This window comes from Carassius auratus, unplaced genomic scaffold (genome assembly GCF_003368295.1).
Source record: "Carassius auratus strain Wakin unplaced genomic scaffold, ASM336829v1 scaf_tig00003761, whole genome shotgun sequence".
Taxonomy (NCBI): Eukaryota; Metazoa; Chordata; class Actinopteri; order Cypriniformes; family Cyprinidae; genus Carassius; species Carassius auratus.
The window spans coordinates 364,886-389,541 of record NW_020523543.1 but is presented as its reverse complement, the minus strand read 5'-3'; the positions used below and the strand labels follow the sequence as shown (position 1 = coordinate 389,541).

Sequence of the window (24,656 nt, the reverse complement as noted above, 5' to 3'; positions counted from 1 at the left end):
ATAATAGTGATCTGAGAATTGTCTTACTAGTCACATGGAGCGAAGTGTCCTGGAGATGTTGCTCTCTGGGCCTGCCTCACCTCCAGGTCACAAATCTGCTTCTCCACTGCCTCCAGCTCGTTCGTTCACCAAAATGATTTGTTCACTGATTCGTTCCCCAGACCCACGCATCACTACTGCACCGAATGCAGCTCGCCTCAGCTGCAATCAAAGGTAGACATACATCCTCCATTAAAGCAAGTAACAGTGAGTACAGCAATGGTAATGTGTGTGAAAAGAGTATTAGCAATGTAAGCGCGGTTAGCAACAACCACGCCGCCGATGCTAACGGGCTATAAGCTAATAGCGGACCCAGGAGATCAAAATACAACTAGTGATAGCGAGGCGCTCTGATTGTTTTTGTTGTAGAATACAATAGAGGATATATTCACATTATTATGAGAAAGTTTCTCGTCATTATGAGGCATATTCTCAATTATAAAGAAGTACTAGTCATAATTATGAAAAAGTTTAATATTATGCTCTACACAATCATATTTTTTTTACTAAATTGTAGACGAACTCAAGGGACTTTTGTCAAATAAATATCACAAATGATCTTTTGGCTTTTCAGTTCCCGAAAAAGAAGCAGTGTCCGGCTGCATTTAAATGATATTGGAGACTGAATTTATGTTGAATATTTACACTGAATATTTCCTGCGCTAATGATGAAGTGTCTTAATGTTAAGACTTTTGCCTTTATTTATTTGATTGTTTGCTTAGGTTCAGGTTCTATTATTCAATTAAAATTTTACTAAAATGCTAAATTTATTATTTTTACAAACTGTATAAAAGTAAGTATTTTATTAATAAAAAAACTGAATATAAAAAAATATATATATATCACACTCCAGGCTCGTAGGGGGCGGTAATGCGACTTTGACATGAGATGCAGAGGAAGAAGAAGGATTTCGCGTCGCTGGCCGGTGACGTCACCCCGCGCGCCTCGGCTTTCTTCTGAGGTGAGAAGCAGTTGACGGTAAACAAACTTCATACAGTTACAGAGTTCGCTCGTTACAGCCGTTCTTCACGGGGTCGTTCGTGTGGTGCACTGCTAAATGTGTGTGTGTGTGTGTGTGCGCTGACCGGAATAATCGTGTAGTAGCGATGTGAGGAACACTGTCACATTCAGTCAGACTTCTGAGATGTGTTCGTGTGTATCTCTTGATCGAAAGAGTGATCTGTGAGGAGAAGTAATGCTGTCTAAGTGCTGTGTATGCGCGACGTGTGAGTTCAATCAGGTGTAAATGATTCTTCTCCCTCTGACAGATGTGTATCCCTCGGTGTGTTTGTGCTTCTCAGTCTCTGACTGATGAATGAATGAACGCTGGAGTGTTTTCATCTCCTGAAGATCACACAGAGATCATGAATGAAGCAGAAGCAGAGTCCTGCAGGATCAAGCAGGAGGTCAAAGAAGAAAAGATAGGTTTGTGTTTCCTCAAACAGTTCATCAGATGTGTGTGAAACACTGTTAAACTGAAGGAGTGAGGAGTCAGATTATATGATAGAGCTGCAATATAATGATATAATAAGACGTTTTCGACGTCGCAAAAGACACCATACAAGCACATGATATTAATGTTGTTTTTAATGACCCGCACAGCGCTCACTGTTACAGTATGTTCCTGCACAATCAGAGCCTACAGTTTCAGGGCCACAGTTATAAGACCCAGGTGGTTTAGTTTGTACATACACTGTTTCAAAGACATTTAATCTCAGCAGTATTTTTATTGTATTTTATAAAATGTTTTTCTTTTTTTTTTTTGGTTTGGTCATTTACAGATCATTCAATCCAATCATTCAAAACATAAACACTTTTAATAATAAACTTTTTTTTATTCAAAATTTATCAGAGGTTAAATTTACACAAAACAAATTACAAATGTACGTAAATCTTTAAACAAATGAAAAATTTGACTAAGTCTTAATTTCTTGAATTATACTGTATATTGATCAAGCTCCTTAAGTTTAATTAATTTGCTCGTTCTCAGGTAAAATAAAGATGGAATCAGAATATGCAGTCACTAAATGATATAGCCAGATATTGTAATGGTTGTAGAGAAACAAGACAAAACTCAAGATTGATTAAAGAATGAGTTTATTGACATTTTTATAGTTTATAAATATAATTTGTGCAAGAAAAAAAACACCAAAAAGACTCCCTTTTCCATCAGTTGCTGCACATTGGCTGTAGGTTTTAACTCCGAGAGAGAGAATTAAATAAGAAACAGTTGTGTAACATGTTAAACTGAAATGTATATCTCTGATTTAACACTTATGAAATATTGGAGTTATAGAGAGAGAAAGTCAAATATAATGTTCATGTTGCTGACCAGTCTCTCCAGGGTTTAGCGGGGCTTTTTTGTGATTGTTGCAACCTAAAATGCCCTATGTTGCGTGAGCTTTTCCAAAAAATTGCAATGAAAGTTGCGGTGCTTTTTAGGTTTTTGTTGTGATTATACTGCAGAAAGAAAATTAACAAGGTAGTGGAAGTTGAGAAATGCTGCAAATTTCCATTTTTCATAATTATAATAAGTTATATGTAAAATATTGAAATATTAAAAAACATTAATTATAAAAAAAAAAACTAATTCAAAGAACAAAAACACTGAGAAATGGTTATACACACACATTTTTTTGCATTTTGAGAAGCAACTGGGCAGGATTTGTTGTGAAAACCTGGCAACCCTGATCTGAACGCACATGCTGGAGATATACTAATTACAGGAGCATCTTTACTGATAAGTTGTGCATGAAAATCGCATTAGATTTTTTGCACAGCCCTAATATATACCAACTTTAACATTAACTATGCATACATTTTAAACTAGAAAAAAAGTTTGTTGAGACAAACTTTAAGTTGGCTTTAGAAAGCCTGACCAGAAAGTTTGAAGAAGTTTAAAGAAGTTAGAAGTTTATAGTTTAAAGTTAGATTGATAGATTAGTTGAAAGAAAAAAATGATATATTAGTTAGAAAGAATGACAGATAGATTAGTTAGAAAGAATGATATAGATTAGTTCAAAAGAAAAAAATGATTAGATAGATTCGTTTGACAGACAGAATGCATGCGACTAATGCTTCTAGCATGATTAGCAAGTTACTAGCATGTTGTTAGCATGACTAGCATGTCGTTACCATGTTTCTAGCATGACTATCATTTTGCTAGCATGTTTCTAGCATGATTAGCATGCGAATAGCATGTTGTTAGCATGACTAGCATGTCGCTACCATGTTTCTGCTAGCATGTTAATAGCATGTTTCTAGCATATTGTTATCATGACTAACATGTTGCTAGTATATTTCTAGCATGATTAGCATTTGACTAGCACGTTGCTAACATGCTTCTAGCATGATTAGCATTTTGTTAGCATGTTTCTAGCATGATTAACATTTTGTTAGCATGTTTCTAGCATGATTAGCATTCGACTAGCATGTTGTTAGCACGTCCCTAGTATGATTAGCATTTTGTTAGCATGTTTCTAGCATGATTAGCATGTTGTTCGAATTTTTCTAACATGACTAGCATGTTGCTAGCATTTTTCTAGCATTATTATCATCTTGCTAAAATGTTTCTAGCATAATTAACATGTTGTTAGCATATCATTAGCATGTTTCTAGCATTAGAATGTTGCTTGCATGCCGCTAGCATGTTTCTAGCATGATTAGCATGCGACTAGCATGTTGCTAACATGATTAGCATGATTTTAACATGTTAGCGTTGATTATCATGCGACTAGCTTTTCGTTAACATGATTAGAATGTTTCTAGCATTTTTCTAGCATGATTAGAATGTTTGCTAGCATGTTTCTACCATGATTACCATGTTGCTAGCATGTTTCTAGCATGACTAGCATGCCACTAGCATGTTGCTATCATGATTAGAATGTTGTTATTTTTTAGCAACATGCTAACATGATTTTAACATGATTAACATGTTGCTAACATTATTTTAGCATGATTAACATGTTTCTAGCATGATTAACATGTGACTAGCATGTTGTTACCATGATCACCATGTTGCTAGCATGTCTCTAACATTATTAGCATGTGACTAGCATGTTTCTACCATGATTAGCATGCGACTAGCATGTTGCTACCATGATCACCATGTTGCTAGCATGTCGCTAGCATGTTTCTAGCATGATTAACATGCAACTAGCATGTAGCTAGCATTATTTTACCAAGATTAGCATTGTTGCTAGCATATTTCTAGCATGATTAGCATATTGTTAGTATGTCGCTAGCATGTTACTAACATGATTAACATGTTGCTAGCATGACTAGCATGCGACTAGCATGTTGCTAGCATGATTAGTCTAATGGGATTTGGAGCTTGGGTCATCTGAACATCCTGTCAATGAAAGTCTATGGGCACTTTTATGATTTTTAATATTAATTTTTAAGAATACCGTAACTCAAACCAGTCTGAAAAGATATAGCACACCAAGTCAGAACAGTATGAAGGTCTGACCCGAGTTTGGAGTATGTAGCTTGAACGGTCTAGGAGGAGTTAGTGTCCAAAAATTTTCGGCCAGAAAAATAATAATAAGAAGTTTAAATAGGATTTCAGTAAGTTGGCTTTCTCAAGCCAACTTAATAACTCACCTTAATTCTTTCAGAGCTTGCAATTGACCTGGACACCATAGCCTGTGTCATTGTGATCTGTCTGACGTCCTGCCTGCATTTCTGCACATCTCATGTTATGCTTTGCAGTGGCAAAATGCTTGTCAATCGAGGATTTCCTTTTGTGTTCTACCACAATGTTGCATGCAGTCTAAAATATATACTATATAGACAGTTAGGCAGATGTAACACATGTTGTGTTTTCTGTGGAGTTCTGTCATTTCTGAAGTTTGTTATTTCTTATTTTATGTTTAATCAAATGGTAACCTTAAACTAGAGCTACAAATGTTGTAAGTAGAATTTATGGAAAATGTTTGAGGTTTAGCAGCCCAATAGTGTAGTGTTTCTTTAAGAGAGGAGTGTGCTGTGAGTACATGTGACCGATGTCTATTAGTGAAAAGGAAGCATGAACTTCATTTGTTTGTAATGACTTTCAACCCGGTGTGCAGCCACTTGGTAAGCTCTCTTAATTTTAAATGGTTTCTTGTCTGTTATGATGTACGCTTCATGTTGTTTGCTGTCACCATGCTATGTTGTTGTATCATGTTATGTTCATTGCATGTTAAAGATAACATTATTGTTTGATAGATCTAAGCAGTTTAGTTAACTGTTAAAGATAATGCTATGTTCAAATGTTATAATTGGACGGGGTGGCGAAGCCTTGGGACATAGTCAACATTTAGACTTCTAACATTGTTAAGTCATATGTGTTTATTTGTGTTTACTTTCTTTAGTTTTGTAAACGTTTGATTAAGTATGATTTGCAGATCGGTATTTAACATACTTCCTGGTTTGCCGTGGGGTATTTTGGAAGCTGTAGTTTTCTGCTTTTGATAAGACTGTATGCATAGGTTCTTTGTAGGATTTGAGTATGTTGAATAATGTTTGAAGTGTGAAGCTTGTACATGAAAATGATGAAATGATGATTATGATATTTATATATTTTATATATGTATTTAGATTAATGTTGCTTATTGTTATTGGGCTATTGAGGTAAATAGCAGAGGCTGTTTGTAGTATGCACTTGAAAAGTGAAATGTTGTATTTCTTATTGTTTCAGGTTTATTACCTGGTTACTTGATTATCCTTGTGGAAAAATAAACAAACAAATGTGGAATACCGAGTAATATCCTTTTGTACACTGGGTTGCCCTTTCCGTGGGAAGAAAACGGAACAGTAATAAACCAAATGGTTCAAGTGCATTAAGCCAAGTCTGCTACCACCCTATCAGCATTGACCAGGAAAGGAATAAGTTGAATAGACCCTCTGTGTTAGTTGCTGGGAAAGGAAGATGGATTTGACAGAATTAATGGCCCTAAAAGGAAAGCGCTCAACAGCACAGTGCTCTTTCAGCAAGAGAGCCAACAAGCTGTCCCTCACTGTAGACCTTCTAGAAAAAAGAGTTCTTATCGACGAGATTAGAGCACTTGGTGTAGACTTTGGAAAGGTGCACGACGCTGGACTAGAATATGTCGACGCTCTAGGAGAAGTAAGAAGTGAGGAAGAAAAAGTAAGTAAAGAAGCAGCTCATGTGGAGGAGAAAATGGCGATGTGCCTTGCCACTTATACAGAAACGCTCCGGCTCGCTAAGGAGACATTGTGGTCCAAATTTGCCCATATCGACCTTGAGTTGTACGCCAACGGATCAGAGGAGAAATGTATTGAAGTGGAAAAAACTGATGTGAAGTGGTCAGAGGAAGACTTTCAAGTCCTGAGAGAGAGTCTGGTGGAGAGAATCAAAATGCTTGAGCAGAAGGTGCTTGAATGGGAAAGTCTTGTCTCTGGAGCAAAGATAACCATGTATAAGCAGCAGTTATATAAACTGGTAAATCGATTGCATGACTGGGTGCGGGGTTGGCAAAAGTTGAAGCGGAAAGAAGAGGTCGATGAGGGAGAAGAGGTTGAAGATGTAGGTATTGATGGAGGACATAGCGAGTTCAGTGAGGGGCCTATTAGAGCTGGTATACAGTCCCAAATTCCCAGTGTAACACATGTATCCACTACTGAAGCATCTGCATTTTCATATGCACCACCACAAAGCATCTCTAGCCTGCATCCTGGAACGTATGGCTTCAGACCACAGATTAGTCTTGAAAGAACACGTCTTCCCATGTTTTTGGGAGACATGACTGACTACTATCGGTGGAAGGCTTAGTGGAAAGAACTGGAACTGCTAGGAAACCCACAGATGACGGCTGGTGTTACAAGGTTCCACCTGCTGGCAAGTCTTGGTGACAGGGTGAAGAAAGATTTAGTTTTAAATAGCTGTGCATCAACGGATGAAATGTTCAGGCGCCTCGACAACCGTTTCGGGTTCAGGGTCTATCCCCCGTAAAGAGAGACAATCCTAGGAAAGCAATTGAGCTGATCCAAGCAGTAGAGCGGGCCCTTAGTAACCTTGTGATTCTGGGAGAGGAGGAGGTTAGTCCCTTGAAAGCAAGCTGCCAAGCTTTCTGAAGGAGAAATGGATTGCACATAAGATTAAGCCTGCAAATGGGTTTGCTCCACATAACCACTTCGACTGCTTAATGCGCTTCCTGAAAAAGCAGGAGGCAATTCTGGAGGAGTTGGATCAGCTGGAGGTAAGCCCTAGAGAGGGAAGCTCTTCAGTTAAAAGCCCAGCAGATAAATCAGAAAAAGGAGTTAAGAAAGTATTCTCCAAAGCTACCTCAGGCCGAAGAGAATTTCAGTTGAAGCCACGCTTGGGCTTGTGCACTGCCTGTGCTGATGAGACACACGCTGGCAGGTTGTTTGCCTGCAAAGCCTTTAGGGACATGGATCTCCAGAGGAGAAAGATCCATCTGAAGACCCATGGGATATGCAATAAGTGCCTGTGTTTCCACCTAAAGGATGGCTGTTGCAACCTGAAGTTCCTCTGCAGTAAAATGGACTGTCGTAAAGAAGATCCTCACCATTATTTGCTCTGTCCCAAGTCCATCGTTCAAGAAAAAGATGCTAGCAGCGAGGTGCAAGGTACCAAAAAGGTGGAGAAAAAGGGCCTCGGGCTGACCACTAAGCAAGAAGAGCTCCTGGCGAAAGTCACTCCGGAATTAAGAGCAGAATTTAGGAAGGCATTTTCCAACAAAGCCTCAACCATGATCTGCACTGCTGGCGGTGAACTGAAAGAGTACCCAGTTATAATGATGTTACTGGAAGCGACCACTAACTCAGGACAGCTGATAGGCACTCTTATTGACCTTGCCTCTTGACACCAATTATATAACAAACAATGCTGCCCAGCGCCTTGGACTGATTGGTGAGCGCATCAAGTTAATTGTCCATGGAATAGGAGGGATGAGAACGACAGTCACAACCAAGAGATACTCCCTGCGACTAAGAGTGAAGACCATCAAGGGAATGGTAATGGAGCACAAACTGCTCTGGAGATAAGTCAACCTGTTACTCCACAACAACTGCAAAGGATCTTTCCTGATGTCGCTGCAGAGGAGCTTGCCCGCCCTGAGAATATCGATCTTCTGATCAGTCATCGGGAAGGTCGTTTAGTTCCACAGCCGTTCAAGTTGGAGGGAGATCTAGTCCTCTGGGACGGCCCACTGGGCAAAACTGTTGGTAGTACTCACCCTGATCTCTTTGAGGTAGTGGACTTAACGCTGCACCAGTCTGAAACTCACTTTGCAAGGTCTATGAGGACATCCTCAAGGGTGTATAAGGAAGTCCTTGTGGACATCAAAGACATGTGTGGGGACCCTACAAGGATGGAAGAAGTGACTCTTAGCAGCACCACTGCCACGAATAAGGAGGTGTTTGAGTGGTTTAAGTGGGATAGTATTGGCGCAGCATGTGACCCGAAATGTGGGAGCTGTAAGTGCAGCAAGTGTCCTCCGGGTGGCAAAGAGATGACCCTTGGAGAAGAAAGGGACTTAGAAAAGATAAAAGACTGTCTCTCTTACGTGTTAGCAGACAAACACAGTGACTCCCCACACTGGGATGCGGCCTACCCATGGAAAGTAAGTCCAGCGATTCTGTGGAAGCAACTTTCCAGAACACAGAGGTTCGGCTGGCAAAAGGACCTGTTTGGAAAGCGGCGTATGGGGAGCAGATCCATGAGATGGTATCAAGAGGAGCAGCTATCAAGCTCACGAAGGAAGAGATCAAGGCATGGAACGGCCCAATCTGGTATATCAGCCATCTGGTTGCCCCAAATCCTCATTCTAGCTCAACGCCAGTGAGGATAGTCTGGAATACTAGCCAGGAGTTTAAAGGGTTGAGCTTGAACAACCTCCTTCATAAAGGCCCTGATGTCCTCAACTCGATCCGAAGTGTCCTGCTGAAATTCAGGAGCAGATTGTATGCTGCTCTTGGCGATGTTAAGAAAATGTATAATTCAGTGTGGCTGAAGGATGAAGAGGTTCATCTCCATCGATTCCTCTGGAGGGATAAACCCGAAGATGAAATCGGTGTGTTTGCCGTCAACAGAGTCAACATTGGTGACAAGCCTGCTGGATGCATCGCTCAGGTTGCCATGAGAGAGACGGCAAATTTGCCTCAGTTTACATCTATGGTTGAAGAGCGTCGGATCCTGACAGAGGACTGCTATGTGGACGATATTTTGACGTCGCATGATGATCTCCAAACTCTGATTAAGATGACTAAAGGAGTGGAAGAGATCCTAAAAGCAGGTGGCTTTTCCCTCAAGCCCTGGGTCCTGACAGGCCAAAGTGGGAGGAGTGGAAAACCCACTGACTCTAGCAACATCAGGTTAACAGAACCCAAGACCCTGATACTCCCCAACCAGATGCGGGATGAGGAGAATAAGGCATTGGGATTGGGATATGAACTAGAATCTGATAAACTCCGTGTCTTGACGTCGGTGAACTTCTCAAGGAGACGAGGAAAGATGAGGACCGGTCTGGATCTACGAGAGGATGAGATAAGAGGTAGCACCCCTGACCCTCTTACCCGACGTATACAGTTGAGTCAGATTGCAGGGTTCTATGACGCAATTGGCCTGGCCTCACCTGCCAAGCAACGAGGAGTGATGCTCATAAGAGAGTCCTTTCAGGAAGCAGGAAGAAACCATCCCTCCAAGGATACCTGGGACGATCCTCTTTCTTCACGTCTTCGAGAGGCTGCAATAAAACTCTTTGAGCAATATGTAAGGCTTGGCCAACTTAGATTTGACAGGAGTCTCACACCCCTTGGAGCCATAGGTTGCCCAATGGGGATCACGTTTTCCGATGGTAGTGAAGCTTCCTACGGAGCCGTTCTTTATCTACGGTGGGAGACAGAAGGAGGAATTGTGGTGAAGCTGGTTGAATCAAAGGCCAAGCTCACCCCTCTAGACCAGAAAGGTGATGTCATTAAAGCAGAGCTGTGCGAAGCTGTCTTTGCATCCCGCCTGAAGATATACTTCGAGAAGCACTGCTACATTAAGATCGATCGGTGGATTCATTTTGTCGATAGTCAGACAATCCTGGGAGCCATCCAGAAGGATAGCTATGGCTATCAGACATTTTTTGCAAACCGGATTGGAGAAATCCAAATGGCTGGATCTGTAGATAGCTGGAGGTGGGTCGAAGGAAGACAAAACATCGCTGACCTCATCACAAGGGGGGCATCCCCTGAGGAGCTTGCTGAAGGATCAGTCTGGCAGGAAGGTCCAGAATTTTTGAAGTTGCCTGAATCAGATTGGCCTGTGAAAACTGCCAGAGAGATCAACCCCCTTGTTGCTGAAGAGATCGGGGGACTTCGGAGGAAGGCGTTCTCGGCACTGGTTACAGTAGGAGCCCAGCCCAGGAAATGGTTAGGCTCAACTAGTGTTGCGCTTGTGCGCCTTGTGGACCCCCGAAAGTTCAGTTCACTGGCACGGTTATGCGGGACCATTGCCTGGGTGAGACAAGCAGTAGAAATCTGGTTGGGAAACAGCCAGGCCTCAGTCCGGCCAAAGTGGGAGGCAAGACCATACCTGTCTGTGGGACAAAGATCAACGGCTTTCAAAGATCTAGCTCTTGCAGCTCAAGAGGGTCTTGAGTTCCGGGATACAACCCTGGATCGCCTGGTTGTTCAGAAGGAGGAAAAGACAGGACTCTTTTTCTGTGGAGGGAGAATTCAATGCTGGAATGAGGATAGAGTGGCTGTACCGCTAATCCCGTGCCAGTCGTGGCTCGCAACCCTATTGGCTAGGGAGGCACATGAAGAAAATCATGAAGGTGTTGCCTCTACTCTTCTACGGACAAGAAGGAAAGCCTGGATCATGCAGGGACGAAGAACAGTTAAGAAGGTGTTGAACAACTGTGTCACCTGCAGAAAGAAAAGAGCAAAGATGTGTCAGCAAGTAATGAGTGATCTTCCTCAAGAGCGTACTGAAAGAGCAAGCCCATTTAAGTATACAACCCTTGACCTTTTTGGCCCCTTCGAGGTGAAAGATGCTGTTAAAAGAAGAACAAGCAAGAAGGTCTGGGGTATTGTTTTCTGTTGTAAGGCCTCAAGAGCCGTCCATGTGGACATCACTGATGACCAGTCGGCAGAAAGCTTCCTCCAAGCATACTCTCGCTTTGTTGCTCTGAGGTGGCATCCAAGGATATTATGGTCTGACAGAGGCAGCCAGCTTTGTGTGAGCTGCATAAACCTATAGCTTGCCTTCAGGCTGTGTCTATAGAAGATGTAGCTGCTAAGAACGAGACTGAGTGGAAGTGGAATTTTCACCCTGCAGATGCACCCCACAGGAATGGAGCTGCTGAGGCTGCTGTGAAGCTTTTGAAGAGGGCGCTCATGAGCCTCGGAGAAGCTACAAAGTCTCTCACATGGGGGGAGCTTCAAACTCTGTTTTATCAGGCAGCCAACCTGACAAACGAACGACCAATCGATGCCAGAGCTCAAGAACAGGAGGATTCGGTTGAGTACTTAACACCTAACTCCCTTATACTGGGTCGAGCATCACTTGGAGGAGATACTAGTGGGCTTGACCTAGAGACCCATCCCTGGCGTCGTTTAAGGGCTATTCAAATCGGTGTGGAACGGTTCTGGGCAAAGTGGAGGGAATTAGCTGGTCCAAATCTGTTCATTCGACATAAGTGGCACCGAACAGTAAGGAATGTCAAAATTGGTGACCTCGTCTGGATTGCTGACCCAAATGCTTTGAGAGGTCAGTTTCGTCTGGGCCGGGTTCTGACAGTTTATCCTGACAGTAAAGGGATTGTCAGGGATGCTGATATCGCAACATGTGCTGGCTTCCCTGTTTCCTTGGTGGGTGGCCGGAAAAAGAGTTCTTCACTGTCCATGATTGTTATCAGAAGAGACGTGAGAAGACTGGTGGTTCTTCTCCCGGTGGAGGAGGAAACTTATCAACCATGACACCCGACTTTTCCCAAACCCCTCTCTGCCAGAGCCCTTACTCCTGTTGGCTGGTTGGTGAAAGCCTAGCGCTGCCACCATGCCAATCATATTGCACATACATGGAAAAGTAAGAGCATTACACATCCCATATATTGTATAACCTGGCAGTACATTATATACCTGCCCACAGGATGTGATTGTCCTGGACATTGGACTGAGTTGCTCTTCCATCTGTCGTTCCTTTAATTAGACACTTATACCTGCACGTTGAAAAAAAAAAAAAAAAAGTGTCATTAAGTGTGGGTCCTTTGAGTCATTTTTGTAAGTTCTAGATCATCAGATCAGGAACTTAAGTGGGAGGTGTTGTGTTTTCTGTGGAGTTCTGTCATTTCTGAAGTTTGTTATTTCTTATTTTATGTTTAATCAAATGGTAACCTTAAACTAGAGCTACAAATGTTGTAAGTAGAATTTATGGAAAATGTTTGAGGTTTAGCAGCCCAATAGTGTAGTGTTTCTTTAAGAGAGGAGTGTGCTGTGAGTACATGTGACCGGTGTCTATTAGTGAAAAGGAAGCATGAACTTCATTTGTTTGTAATGACTTTCAACCCGGTGTGCAGCCACTTGGTAAGCTCTCTTAATTTTAAATGGTTTCTTGTCTGTTATGATGTACGCTTCATGTTGTTTGCTGTCACCATGCTATGTTGTTGTATCATGTTATGTTCATTGCATGTTAAAGATAACATTATTGTTTGATAGATCTAAGCAGTTTAGTTAACTGTTAAAGATAATGCTATGTTCAAATGTTATAATTGGACGGGGTGGCGAAGCCTTGGGACATAGTCAACATTTAGACTTCTAACATTGTTAAGTCATATGTGTTTATTTGTGTTTACTTTCTTTAGTTTTGTAAACGTTTGATTAAGTATGATTTGCAGATCGGTATTTAACATACTTCCTGGTTTGCCGTGGGGTATTTTGGAAGCTGTAGTTTTCTGCTTTTGATAAGACTGTATGCATAGGTTCTTTGTAGGATTTGAGTATGTTGAATAATGTTTGAAGTGTGAAGCTTGTACATGAAAATGATGAAATGATGATTATGATATTATATATTTGTATTTTGATTAATGTTGCTTATTGTTATTGGGCTATTGAGGTAAATAACAGAGGCTGTTTGTAGTATGCACTTGAAAAGTGAAATGTTGTATTTCTTATTGTTTCAGGTTTATTACCTGGTTACTTGATTATCCTTGTGGAAAAATAAACAAACAAATGTGGAATACCGAGTAATATCCTTTTGTACACTGGGTTGCCCTTTCCGTGGGAAGAAAACGGAACACTAACATGATTAACATGTTGCTAGCATGACTAGCATGCGACTAGCATGTTGCTAGCATGATTAGTCTAATGGGATTTGGAGCTTGGGTCATCTGAACATCCTGTCAATGAAAGTCTATGGGCACTTTTATGATTTTTTATATTAATTTTTAAGAATACCGTAACTCAAACCAGTCTGAAAAGATATAGCACACCAAGTCAGAACAGTATGAAGGTCTGACCCGAGTTTGGAGTATGTAGCTTGAACGGTCTAGGAGGAGTTAGTGTCCAAAAATTTTTCGGCCAGAAAAATAATAAGAAGAAGAAGTTTAAATAGGATTTCAGTAAGTTGGCTTTCTCAAGCCAACTTAATAACTCACCTTAATTCTTTCAGAGCTTGCAATTGACCTGGACACCATAGCCTGTGTCATTGTGATCTGTCTGACGTCCTGCCTGCATTTCTGCACATCTCATGTTATGCTTTGCAGTGGCAAAATGCTTGTCAATCGAGGATTTCCTTTTGTGTTCTACCACAATGTTGCATGCAGTCTAAAATATATACTATATAGACAGTTAGTCAGATGTAAAATATGAACGAACGCTCAAGGTTTCACGCGGTTTCCCTCAGAAATCTGTTAAAGAAAAGAAAACTGATTAACGTGGCTCAGCGCACTAACAGCGATTACATTTATTCACTTAGCAGCACTTTTATCCGAAGCGACTTAAACTCACATGTGTGCTTGATCCGCGTTATAAAGACCAATCCTTGGATTTGGAAATAAGGCAGCGCGCACGAGACATGATCCAGGCCATGCTGGATGTGGAGAAGCGCCAAGCGCAGGAGACAGATCAGAGCGCAGAAAATAAGACTCGTCTCTGCACCAGATGAGTGGCATGAACCCTTGTTGTCTGATATGTTCAGTGAAATTCTGCAAGAAAGTGCCTCAAATAATAATAATACGTTGGCTATTTTGTTCTTGGGCTACTTTATATGTGATCTATATATATAGATATAGATAATATATGCACACACACACACTTCGTGGTCGTCTCCAGCCTGTGGCCCTTGGATCAAACTGGAGAATGGCTCTTGTCAAATGGTCAGGAGGGAGGCCGAGGACATGGCCAAACCACTGGGTGCGACCTTGCGAAGCCAGGCAGGATGCTCTGGGCTAGCACATGCGGGCTCTAAGCACTTAATTAAAAATCCGCTGGGGCCACCTGATGTTCTCAATGGTTCTGAGAGCCCTGCTGTTAAAGCTGTCTTATCTTGCAGCCAGTGTCTTATTTAAGGGCCAAGTCTCCGAGCCATAAAGCAGGATGGAGAGTACTGCGGAGTTGTAAATCCAAAGCTTCGTCTTGTGGGAGATAGTCTGGTGCCGCACAGAGTGGTTTCCAGAGAGATTGCAGGGCTGACGTAGCCAGGGTTCTTCTGCGGGTAATCTCTGTTTTTAGGTCCCCGTTATCTGTCACTAATGCCACGTTTCCACCGCAGGAACATTACCCAGGAACTAGGGACTTTGGCCTGGTACTCGATGTGTTTCCAGCGCAGGAACCAGGAACTAAATAAAGTTTCGAGTAAAAAAATGCCCTTCAGAAAGTCCCTGCTGGCGAGGTGGTATTTTTTTCAAAGTTCCAGAACTTTCGGGGGCGGGACTTGGGAGCTAAACATGCTGATTGGTTGAGTTCACGCAGCATTGGTTGAGTTCAACCACCATTTATTCGGAATCAACATTTTCTAAATATTACTGTTATTGTGTCATGAAATGTAATTTTAAAAGTATTTCAGGTGAGAATGTATTTGTTTAAAAGTCATATCTATGGTTTATTTATAAAGACAGTGCCTATTTAAAAATGTTTCTCCGATCTCGTAGATGGTGAGCTCCACTCGATCAGCGGGAGCTCGGTCCTCATGTATCCGCAGAGAGCAGCCTCACTTCGGCTAGACCTTCTGATATGTGCCGCTGGCTCCGATGTCTCTTTAGTGGTTAAACATAAAATATAATTCAGCTGTGGGGTAAATCTAACAGGTTTTCTTTGGTCTGTATTCAATTTATCTATATGTTAAAATGAAAATAAAAAAGGCAAATTTATATAATATTTCGTTTCATTGTAATGGCTGCATATACACATATCCCTGAACTAAGTACATTTCTGCAGCTGTTATTATGCTTAAATGAAAACCAAAGGAGGCAGTGGTATTTTATATCCTATTTCATTTTATTGTAAATATACAGAGAGGAAAATTACAGGATTCGCGTCGTCGCGGACATCACACTCCCCAGTCGTATGCACGAAGTCAGAACTACCGATGATGCACGTCCAAAATCAGCGTACTTTTTTTTTTAATCAGCGGTACTTTGTATTGAGAAACGCGCAGACCTACGTCACCAATCTATTTGCCTAATCTACCCGGTACTTTACACCGTGGTGGAAATGCAGAAAGCAACAGGTCTGGGGGGAAAAAGTTCCTGGGAAAAAAAGTTCCTGGTACAAATGTTCCGGGTAATTTCGGTGGAAACGCGGCACAAACTTCTCAGCCTCTTCACTGTATATGCCTAGAGCATCTCTCATCTGGCTGAAGGATGTGCTGAGCAGGATGGAGTCATCATTGTACTCCAGGTCAGTCAGGTGGTAACTGCCGAAGGACACTCCGGGGACCCGCTCACAAACCCTGGACATTAGATGGTCAATGATGCAGTTGAAGAGGTCAGGAGCAGCCACACAGCCCTGGCGAACGCCACTGGAGATGGAAACCAGTCTGAGTCTCTGCCGTTGACACAGCTCTGAGCATTGCTATAAATCAACTTGAACAGGGCAATGATCTTGGGAGGATACTCCACAGTGAAGTGTGACAGATGGTGTCAAAGGCAGCCTTCAGATCTATGAACTCTATGTAAAGAAGGCGATCTTTATGGAATTCATAGGTCTTCTCTATCAGCAAGCGAATGGTGGAGATTTGGTCTGTTGTGGAGCAGTTAGGCATGAAGCCAGCCTGCTGGGGACGGTGGCTGCTACTGATGTCTGGGAGAGCACGAGTGAGCAAGATCCTGGTCAAGAGCTTGCCGGGAGTGGAGAGAAGGGTAATACATCTGTGGTTGCCGCAGACTAGTCTGTCACCCTTACGTTTCCAGAAGGGCAAGATAACTCCTCTGGTCCAGTCGCTGGGAAGCCTCTCTGTTTCCCACAGGTTAGCAACTCAATGATGCTTTCACTGCCTGATTTTAGCATCTCAGCGGTAATTCCACAGATGCCGGGGGCTTTCCTGTTATTAAGTTTTTCTAGAACGGCTCTGACTTCTTTAGGTGTGACAGGGTCTGTACTGCAGACAGCACAAGGGACTGCAGCGTTAACGGCCGATGAGAGGGCAGGATCAGCCGGGGATGTACTATGCTGCAGAAGGAGGCTAAAGTGCTTTTCCAGCGTTCGAGGCAGTTTGCTTCAGTTGCTATAAAGTTGCCATCAGAATCTTTCACCAGGGCCATCTTGATGCATGGGCCATTACGGGCTTAGTGCAGCAGACTAAAGACACGGCTCATATTGTTGTTATTGGCCGCAGACTGTAGGTGTTTAGCTTTTGCTTGCCAGAACTTCTCCCTATCCTCGACTATAGCCACATTGCGCTGGCGGTTCAGTCGCTGATACTCTGTCAGGTCACCTCGGAGCCAGGCCTCACGCTGCCGATCGATGATATTGAGTGTCCTCTCCGATATCCTGACTGGATGACACTTTTCTTGAAGGTCTGCCAGTCGTTCACCTTCTCGGTAGCCAGGTTATCAAATGTTTGGCAGAAGGTGCAGCTGAAGTCTGTGGCGATGTTTGGATCACTGAGTAGCGAGTAGTCCAGGCGATGCTGAGTCTTGGTGTGCTGGTTGGCTCGCAGCTTTAACTTGAGCTGGGCCACCAGCAGGCGATGGTCTGCTGGCAAGCTCTGCTCCTCGGTACACAAGGCAGTTGGTGACAAACCGCGTCCAGCGTCGAGAGATGATGATATGGTCCAGCGCTTTCCTGGTTCTGCCATCTGGGCTGTACCATGTCCAGTGATGGATAAGCCTCAGGGGAAATCTGGTATCAGCAACGCAGAGGTTGTTGTGGTGGCAGAGAAGGAATAGGTGGTTGCCGTTGTCGTTTGTGGACCTGTCAGCAAAGGTTATGTCGACAGGTGAGCCTGTGGACCGATCACTGCTAGATAGTGGCGTTGGCATCGATAAGGATGATGGTGATATTGTGCGGTGAGGCTTGGCCAACAGCCTGATTTAGTCAAAGAGGGCATACTTTGCATCCTCATTGGGGACATAAGCAACGATTACGGTCATCTTGCTGTGTTGGTGGAGAAAGCGGGCCGACAGTAATCTGTCGGGAATTGTGGAGGGCCTTTGGGATGGCAAGTGCCACGCCATAGAGGCCTGTCCGTCTATCGGGGCCACTCCAGAAGTAGCTATGGTCGCCTGCTGTTGTTTCGCCATTGCCATGCCATCAAACTTCACAGAGCCCTGCCAAGGAGATGTTATAGCAGCAGAGCTCTCGGGACAGCAGGGTGGCAGCTCCGGTGCGAAGGAGTGTCTGGACATTACATGTGGCAACTCGGGTCCTACAACAAAGGTTGATCCATACTCGTTGGTTGGGGGCAGGCTTGGGTCCGTTACCATGTTGGGCAGTCCGGCTACTTTCTCTGATCGGTTTCATATCAAAAGGGTTACTCCTAGATGGGTTGTTAGCCCTCCACAGGATAGTCATTTGGTGGGGCTGCCACCTCACAGCATACCCTGGACAGGCTATTTAAGGAGAAATGGAAAAAAATTATTATTATCTCAACACCAACATGCAAGTTTAATCATGATTTGTGATATTAAATTACACTCTGATGCACTGGAAAGCTTTGTATGGAGAAAGAAAATGAGCAAAGCAAAAGAGTGTGCAATATTTATTGTGTACTAATATCCTAACTGTTGTTTTAATGATATGCAAACTGACATTTTGTAACTTTTCACATTGTGAGAGTTTTTCAGTGTCAGATGAAAGCTATCAGGTTACAATATAATTAAAAAAATGAGGCAAAAATGCCCTGTATTGTTTTTAATATTTATGTCATGATCGTTAAGAAATGTCTTACTATAATAAGAGTGTTGCTTTCCCGAATGTCAGCACGATCGCTTTTATACAATAGCTCAACTAAAAGATGCTAGTATTAAGTGTAACATTAGTCACAATGCTGTCTTTATCTGTTTCGCCAAGGATACGTTTTTAACAAGTCCAAAGTAAGACCAATTGTGTGTCTCCGTGCAGCACTAGGTATTTTGTTACTGAATTCATCTTTGTTTTTGAACAAAGCATTTGAATCTATGATTCAGTGGCCCATTCATAAAGACAATCACTAACTTTATTTCTAAATGAATCAGCTGTTTTGAATGTTAGTTCACTCATGAAGACAGAGATTTGCTGCCACCTGCTGGTGGCTTTAGTGTCTTATTTATTTATCAATGTCAGGCTTAAATAATCTCAAAACATGGTAATATGTCATTTTGTGTCAATATTGCACAACCCTAAAATAACCTATCATCATCTTCACATATATACATTTCTGTAAATTATATTGTTGTTTGTATGGTTAATACTAATGTAATTGTAAGTAAACTAGAGTTGAACAAAAAGGTAATTCGGCCCGCACAAGGGGACATTTTCTCAGATCCGGCGCTCAACCTTAAATGAGTTTGACACCAATGCAGTCTGAGCCGGAAAGAGAATTGATTAGTTCATCTTTTGGGTCTTCGGATCGAGTTTGGCTTGTTGCTGAAAACCAATGCAGTATTGAGCCAGAAAGAGAAGGTCTTCTTTGTCTCATCTACCTCTTTATGATGCACCAAATTTTTTCTATGGGTGAAAGATCTGGACTGAAGGCTGGCCATTTCAGTACCCGGATCCTCCTTCTACTCAGCCATGATGTATTAATTGATGCAGTATGTGGTCTGGCGTTGTCATGTTGGAAAATGCAAGGTCTTCCCTGAAAGAGACGACGTCTGGATGGGAGAATATGTTGTTCTAGAACTTGGTTATACCTTTCAGCATTGATGGGGCCTTTGTGTGGCTGCGTAAGCTGCCCATGCCACACACACACTCATACAACCCCATACCATCAGAGATGCAGGCTGAACTGAGCTCTGATAACAACTTGGGTTGTCCTTTTCCTCTTTAGTCCGGATGACATGGAGTCCCAGTTTTCCAAAATGAACTTCAAATTTTGATTCGTCTGGAAACAGAACTGTTTTCAACTTTGCCACAGTCCATTTTAAATGAGCCTTGGCCCAGAGAAAACACCTGCGCTTTTGGATCATGTTTAGATATGGCTTTTTTGAGCTATAGAGTTTTAGCTGTCAACGGCGAATGGCACGGTGGATTGTGTTCACCGACAATGTTTTCTGGGAGTATTCCTGAGTCCATGTTGTGATTTCCATTACAGTATCATTCCTGTGTGTGATGCAGTGTTGTCTAAGAGCCCGGAGATCATGGGCATCCAGTATGGTTTTCCGGCCTTGACCCTTACGCACAGAGATTGTTCCAGATTCTCTGAATCTTTGGATGATATTATGCACTGTAGATGATGATAACTTCAAACTCTTTGTAATTTTTCTCTGGGAAACTCCCTTCTGATATTGCTCCACTATTTTTCGCCACAGCATTGAGGGAATTGGTGATCCTCTGCCCATCTTGACTTCTGAGATACACTGCCACTCTGAGAGGCTCTTTTTATACCCAATCATGTTGCCAATTGACCTAATAAGTTGCAAATTGGTCCTCCAGCTATTCCTTATGTACATTTAACTTTTCCGGTCTCTTATTGCTACCTGTCCCAACTTTTTTGGGACTTGACATGATATTTGACATGACATTTCATAATGTCTCCCTTTCAACATTTGATATGTTATCTATATTCCATTGTAAAATATAAGTTGAGATTTGTAAATTATTCCATTCATTTTTTATTAAAATTTGTACAAATTTGTACAGTGTCCCCAACTTTTTTGGAATCGGGTTTGTAATGTTATTAAAAATAATAATCCAATGATCGGCATACAGCGTTCAAATGAATCCATCAAAATGATCATACTTATTGCTAATGTGTCAGTGTTTCCATTTTCCCTTCATATTTGGTCTTTTTGGCATTTTGAATGATTTAATGATTATTATTATTGTTTTATTTCATTTAGACCTGGTGGAAGGGATCAAGGAGATAGAAGAAGTGATTGAAGCGAAGAAACATCATGACATTGAAACTGATGAAACATCCTTGAGTCCCTCGTGGGAAACAAGACCCGAAATATGTTTAATTTGCCCTCAGTGTGGAGAGATTTTCACATCCGAAGAAAGTCTTAATCTTCACATAAAATGTAAAAGTGTAATGAAGCCGTATGCATGTGATCTCTGCCAGAAGACTTTCAGTCAAAAAGCAAACCTTGCCACACACAAGAAAATCCACACTGACGAGAAGCCACATGCTTGTGATTTCTGCGAGAAGACTTTCAATAAAAAAGCAAACCTTGCCAGACACAAGAAAATCCACACTGACGAGAAGCCATACTCATGTGATCATTGCGGGAAGAAGTTCAGAAATAAAGGAAACCTCAATACACACATGAGAATCCATGCTGGAGAGAGTGAAGATAAACTGCACACATGTAGTCAGTGTGGAAAGAGATTCAGACAAAAACACCGCCTTGATCAACACATGAGAATCCACACTGGAGAGAAACCGCACTCGTGTGATCACTGTGGGAAGAAGTTCAGAAATAAAGGAAACCTGAATATTCACATGAAAATCCACACCGGAGAGATGCCGTACACGTGTGATCAGTGCGGGAGGAAGTTCAGACATAAAGGAAACCTCAATGCACACATGATAATCCACGCTGTAGAGGGTGAAGACAAACCGCACACATGCAGTCAGTGTGGAAAGAGTTTCAGACAAAAACACAGACTCGATCAACACATGAGAATCCACACTGGAGAGAAACCGCACTCGTGTGATCACTGCGGGAAGAAGTTCACACGAAAACAGCAACTTAATGATCACATTAAGATCCACACAGGAGAAAACCTGCACACCTGTGAACAGTGCGGGAAGAGTTTCAGGAAGTCCAGTGTTTTCAAAGTACATCTGCTCCATCATTCTAGAGACCGGATCTATAACTGCGACCAGTGCAGTAAAAGGTTTTTTAGGCCAGATAACCTGAGGGACCACATGAAAACACATTCAGAGGAGAGGCCTTACGTGTGTTATTTGTGTACGAAGAGCTTTAGACATCTGAATTGTTTAAAAATACACCAGAAACGACACAGCGGTGTGAAGGATCATACTTGCTCTGAGTGCGGAAAGAGTTTTTATGACCTTTATGCTCTGAAACAGCACCAGACCGTTCACACCGGAGAAAAACCTTACCAGTGTTCACACTGTGACAAGAGATTCAGTATTTTAGGAAACCTGAAAAGACATGAGAGTGTTCACACTAGCTAGAAGCCCTATCACTGCTAGTCCTGTGAAGAATTTCATCCGACTATCTTCTCTACTTAGTCATACGAATAAGACATGTTCAGATCTGGTGCTTGGGTGTGTGTGTGTGTGTGTATATGCATGTGTGCGTGTGTGTGTGCGCGCGCATGGCTTCAGGAGAGCGACCCTACATTTGTGTTGTTTTATTTTCTTTCTTTTATATTCATTAGGGTGACCACCCATCCTGCGTTGCGCGTGCGCGCACAGCGTTTGAAGCCCAATTCATGCATCCCACAAATTGAGACTGTCATGCATAATCAATGCTTGCTTAAAAAAAGTTGGTCGCTCTATATTCTTGAGCCCCACGCAGCCGAACGAACATTACTTGACAGTTCAGCACCAATGGCGGCTCCTGCCAGTTCTCTCAGGGGGGGCACATGTTTGCTCGATTAATGAGGATAGTTCACCCATTCAATTGATAAATTAACAGCTAGTTAAAGATGTAAAGGGAACTGAACTACGATAGTATTAATTAAAAATAAACTGGCATTAGGAATCAATCTTTTGCTCTCCTTATGTTTTTATGTGCATGTTAACAGCAGCAGCAAATAAAGACTGACGCCAGGACGTGGGTTTCCAAAAAAAAAAACGTTTTACTTTGATTTCAGTTTAATAAGAAATAATTGAAGTCACATAAATCACTGTTTACACAACTCGCTTATATTACACTGCTCATTTATATCACATTCCTCACTTATATTACACTGCTCCCTACTATCCATATGCATCTTTACTCTTTCGTGTTTTTTCACCTTCTCCGAAAGATGATGCATTTCGGTGACACCTGTAGTTGTCCATGCGATGTCCATCATGATCTTGCAATGTAACAAAATGCAGCTGTAAATTAGCAGAATAAAGCGTCAGCTACTTCGCAGCCTATTAGCCTTTTTCTCTGCTCATACTACTTCCTCGAAAATACTTGTTTATACGACCCTTTGTAGATACTTGTTTGATGTTTAAATTTGGTCTTGGTTGTCCTAATTCTTTACATGCCTATTTATCCTTATCGCTGTAACGAACGAATGGTATTTCTTTCAGTGACACGATAGAATTAATCTACTCTGAGGTAACGTTCAGCGTGATGTTTATCAAGTTCATCTGACAACTGAATTTGCATAGCTGTCCCCGTCTCTCTGTTTTTTTTTCTTCACATTTAATAAAGATATTAAAATAGTTTTTTATTTTTTCCTTGTTAAAATTAAAAATAGTTTTTAAATATTATTGGATGTCACTTCCCACCAGTAGCTGCACAAGTTAAGGTGACGCACGATGACGAAAGCACGTTAGGGCGAGGCCCCCCGGAATTCTTTGAGATTGCATTGCAGTGGCTGCAGTTCGAAAGAAAAGATCTTTTGAATGGAAGTCTATGAGAGCACTCACAGTTTGACAGATATTCACAGTTTGACAGAAATCGCCCAAAAAGAGGCGGTACTACACAGAACGCAACTCGACGCTGATTTGACTATTTAGAGGCAGCAAAAACAGTCTAGAACAGTGAAAGCTAGCGTAACACTGTGGTTGAATGTAAAAGAAAAAAAATCCCTCCCTTTCCTTTGGTGGTGCGTCGCCCAATCGCCCTAATGGAGAAACCGCCACTGTTCAGCATGCTACTGTTGCCATACCCACCCCTCGGTTAAACTGCTGACTAGGTTGTTGTCAACTTTTTCGTTGTTGTCATGACAGCGTAAACACGTGCATACCAGACACTCTGGAAAGGAACTTTTAGATGCACGCTTTCCAATTCGAAAAATGGAGAAAGAGACTCTGAGGCACCGCCATCATCAATAAAAAAAAAAAAAGGTGTGTCCTGTTTCAAACTGTTTTTTTTTTTCTTTAGCACCTGTCTTTACGAACATGCAAGCTCACGATCCTTCCTCCCCCTTCTCGTTCCATGAACCTCTGGAGTTGTGAGTTTTGACAACTACAATTCATTTTAATCCTATAATTTTATATTATAATGTATTTAAAGTAAAAAATTTTAATGGAAAATAAATAAAATTAAAAAGCTAAAGTAAATCATAAGTGGAAGTGCATCTTGTTTGGTAGATTCCCAAGTTAGGAATGGGGTCCCCCAATCACAATATTCCCAATCGTGTCTCACTGGGTAACTGTGATAATGAACCGGGAAAAATTGAGATCGATTTTGATGATTTACTTGTTGAAGGCTAGGGGTGCTCCGCTGATCGGCCGATCGTTATGCGCATCTCGTCAGTAAAGCTGGTTATCTAATCAGCCGTTAATTCCATCAGGTGCGTGATTTCACATAGAGCACAGAGCCGTTGTTAATAGAGAAGATGCGCAAATCCACTTCATTTTCAGCGTTTTTTGGCGCATCTTCTCTATTAACAACGGCTCTGTGTAGTAACAGCTGCTCTATGTGAAATCACGCACCTGATGGAATTAACCGCTGATTAGATTACCGGCTTTACTGACGAGATGCGCATTAACGATCGGCCGATCGTGATCGGAGAACCCCTATTGAAGGCCTCCAGACCTCCAGAAAGACAAGAAGGTCAAACGACAAAAGAAGAAAGGCAAGCGTCGAGAAAAACAGAAGAGGAGATCAACCGACGGCTTGCTTTTTGCTAATAGATGCATCTTGCAATCCGAATTGCAGGATGGACTTTCTTACTAAAAAATTGTATTGTAATGTGTTTTATCTGATCAACACAAGGAGGAGGATGTGGTGCAGTTTAGCAATAGCTACTTACTTTGCATACGCCTTAAGATTTTACAATAGATTAGAGAAAGATTAATTAGCTTTAATGGAAAGAAAATAAAGCAACAATTACTTAATGTATGTGTGCTGAAGAGGGGTTGCCAAAAAAGGAAATGTCA

At 41.9% G+C, this 24,656-nt stretch overlaps 1 protein-coding gene across 1 annotated transcript; it reads left to right on the top strand.

Moving 5' to 3' along the window:
• The first annotated feature begins 966 nt into the window (after positions 1-966).
• On the top strand, positions 967-24,091 carry LOC113070316 (gastrula zinc finger protein XlCGF57.1-like). Its single transcript, XM_026243563.1, has 3 exons — positions 967-1,018; positions 1,309-1,465; positions 20,479-24,091. The coding sequence occupies exons 2-3, from the start codon at positions 1,360-1,362 to the stop codon at positions 21,780-21,782; spliced, it is 1,410 nt and encodes a 469-aa protein (XP_026099348.1). The 5' UTR covers positions 967-1,018; positions 1,309-1,359; the 3' UTR covers positions 21,783-24,091.
• The last annotated feature ends 565 nt before the right edge of the window (positions 24,092-24,656 follow it).

Coding starts and splice junctions, on each gene's coding strand:
- LOC113070316 (XM_026243563.1), top strand. CDS start 1,360: ATGAACGCTGGAGTGTTTTCATCTCCTGAAGATCACACAGAGATCATG. Junction 1,466..20,478: donor GGTCAAAGAAGAAAAGATAG/GTTTGTGTTTCC, acceptor TATTTCATTTAG/ACCTGGTGGAAGGGATCAAG.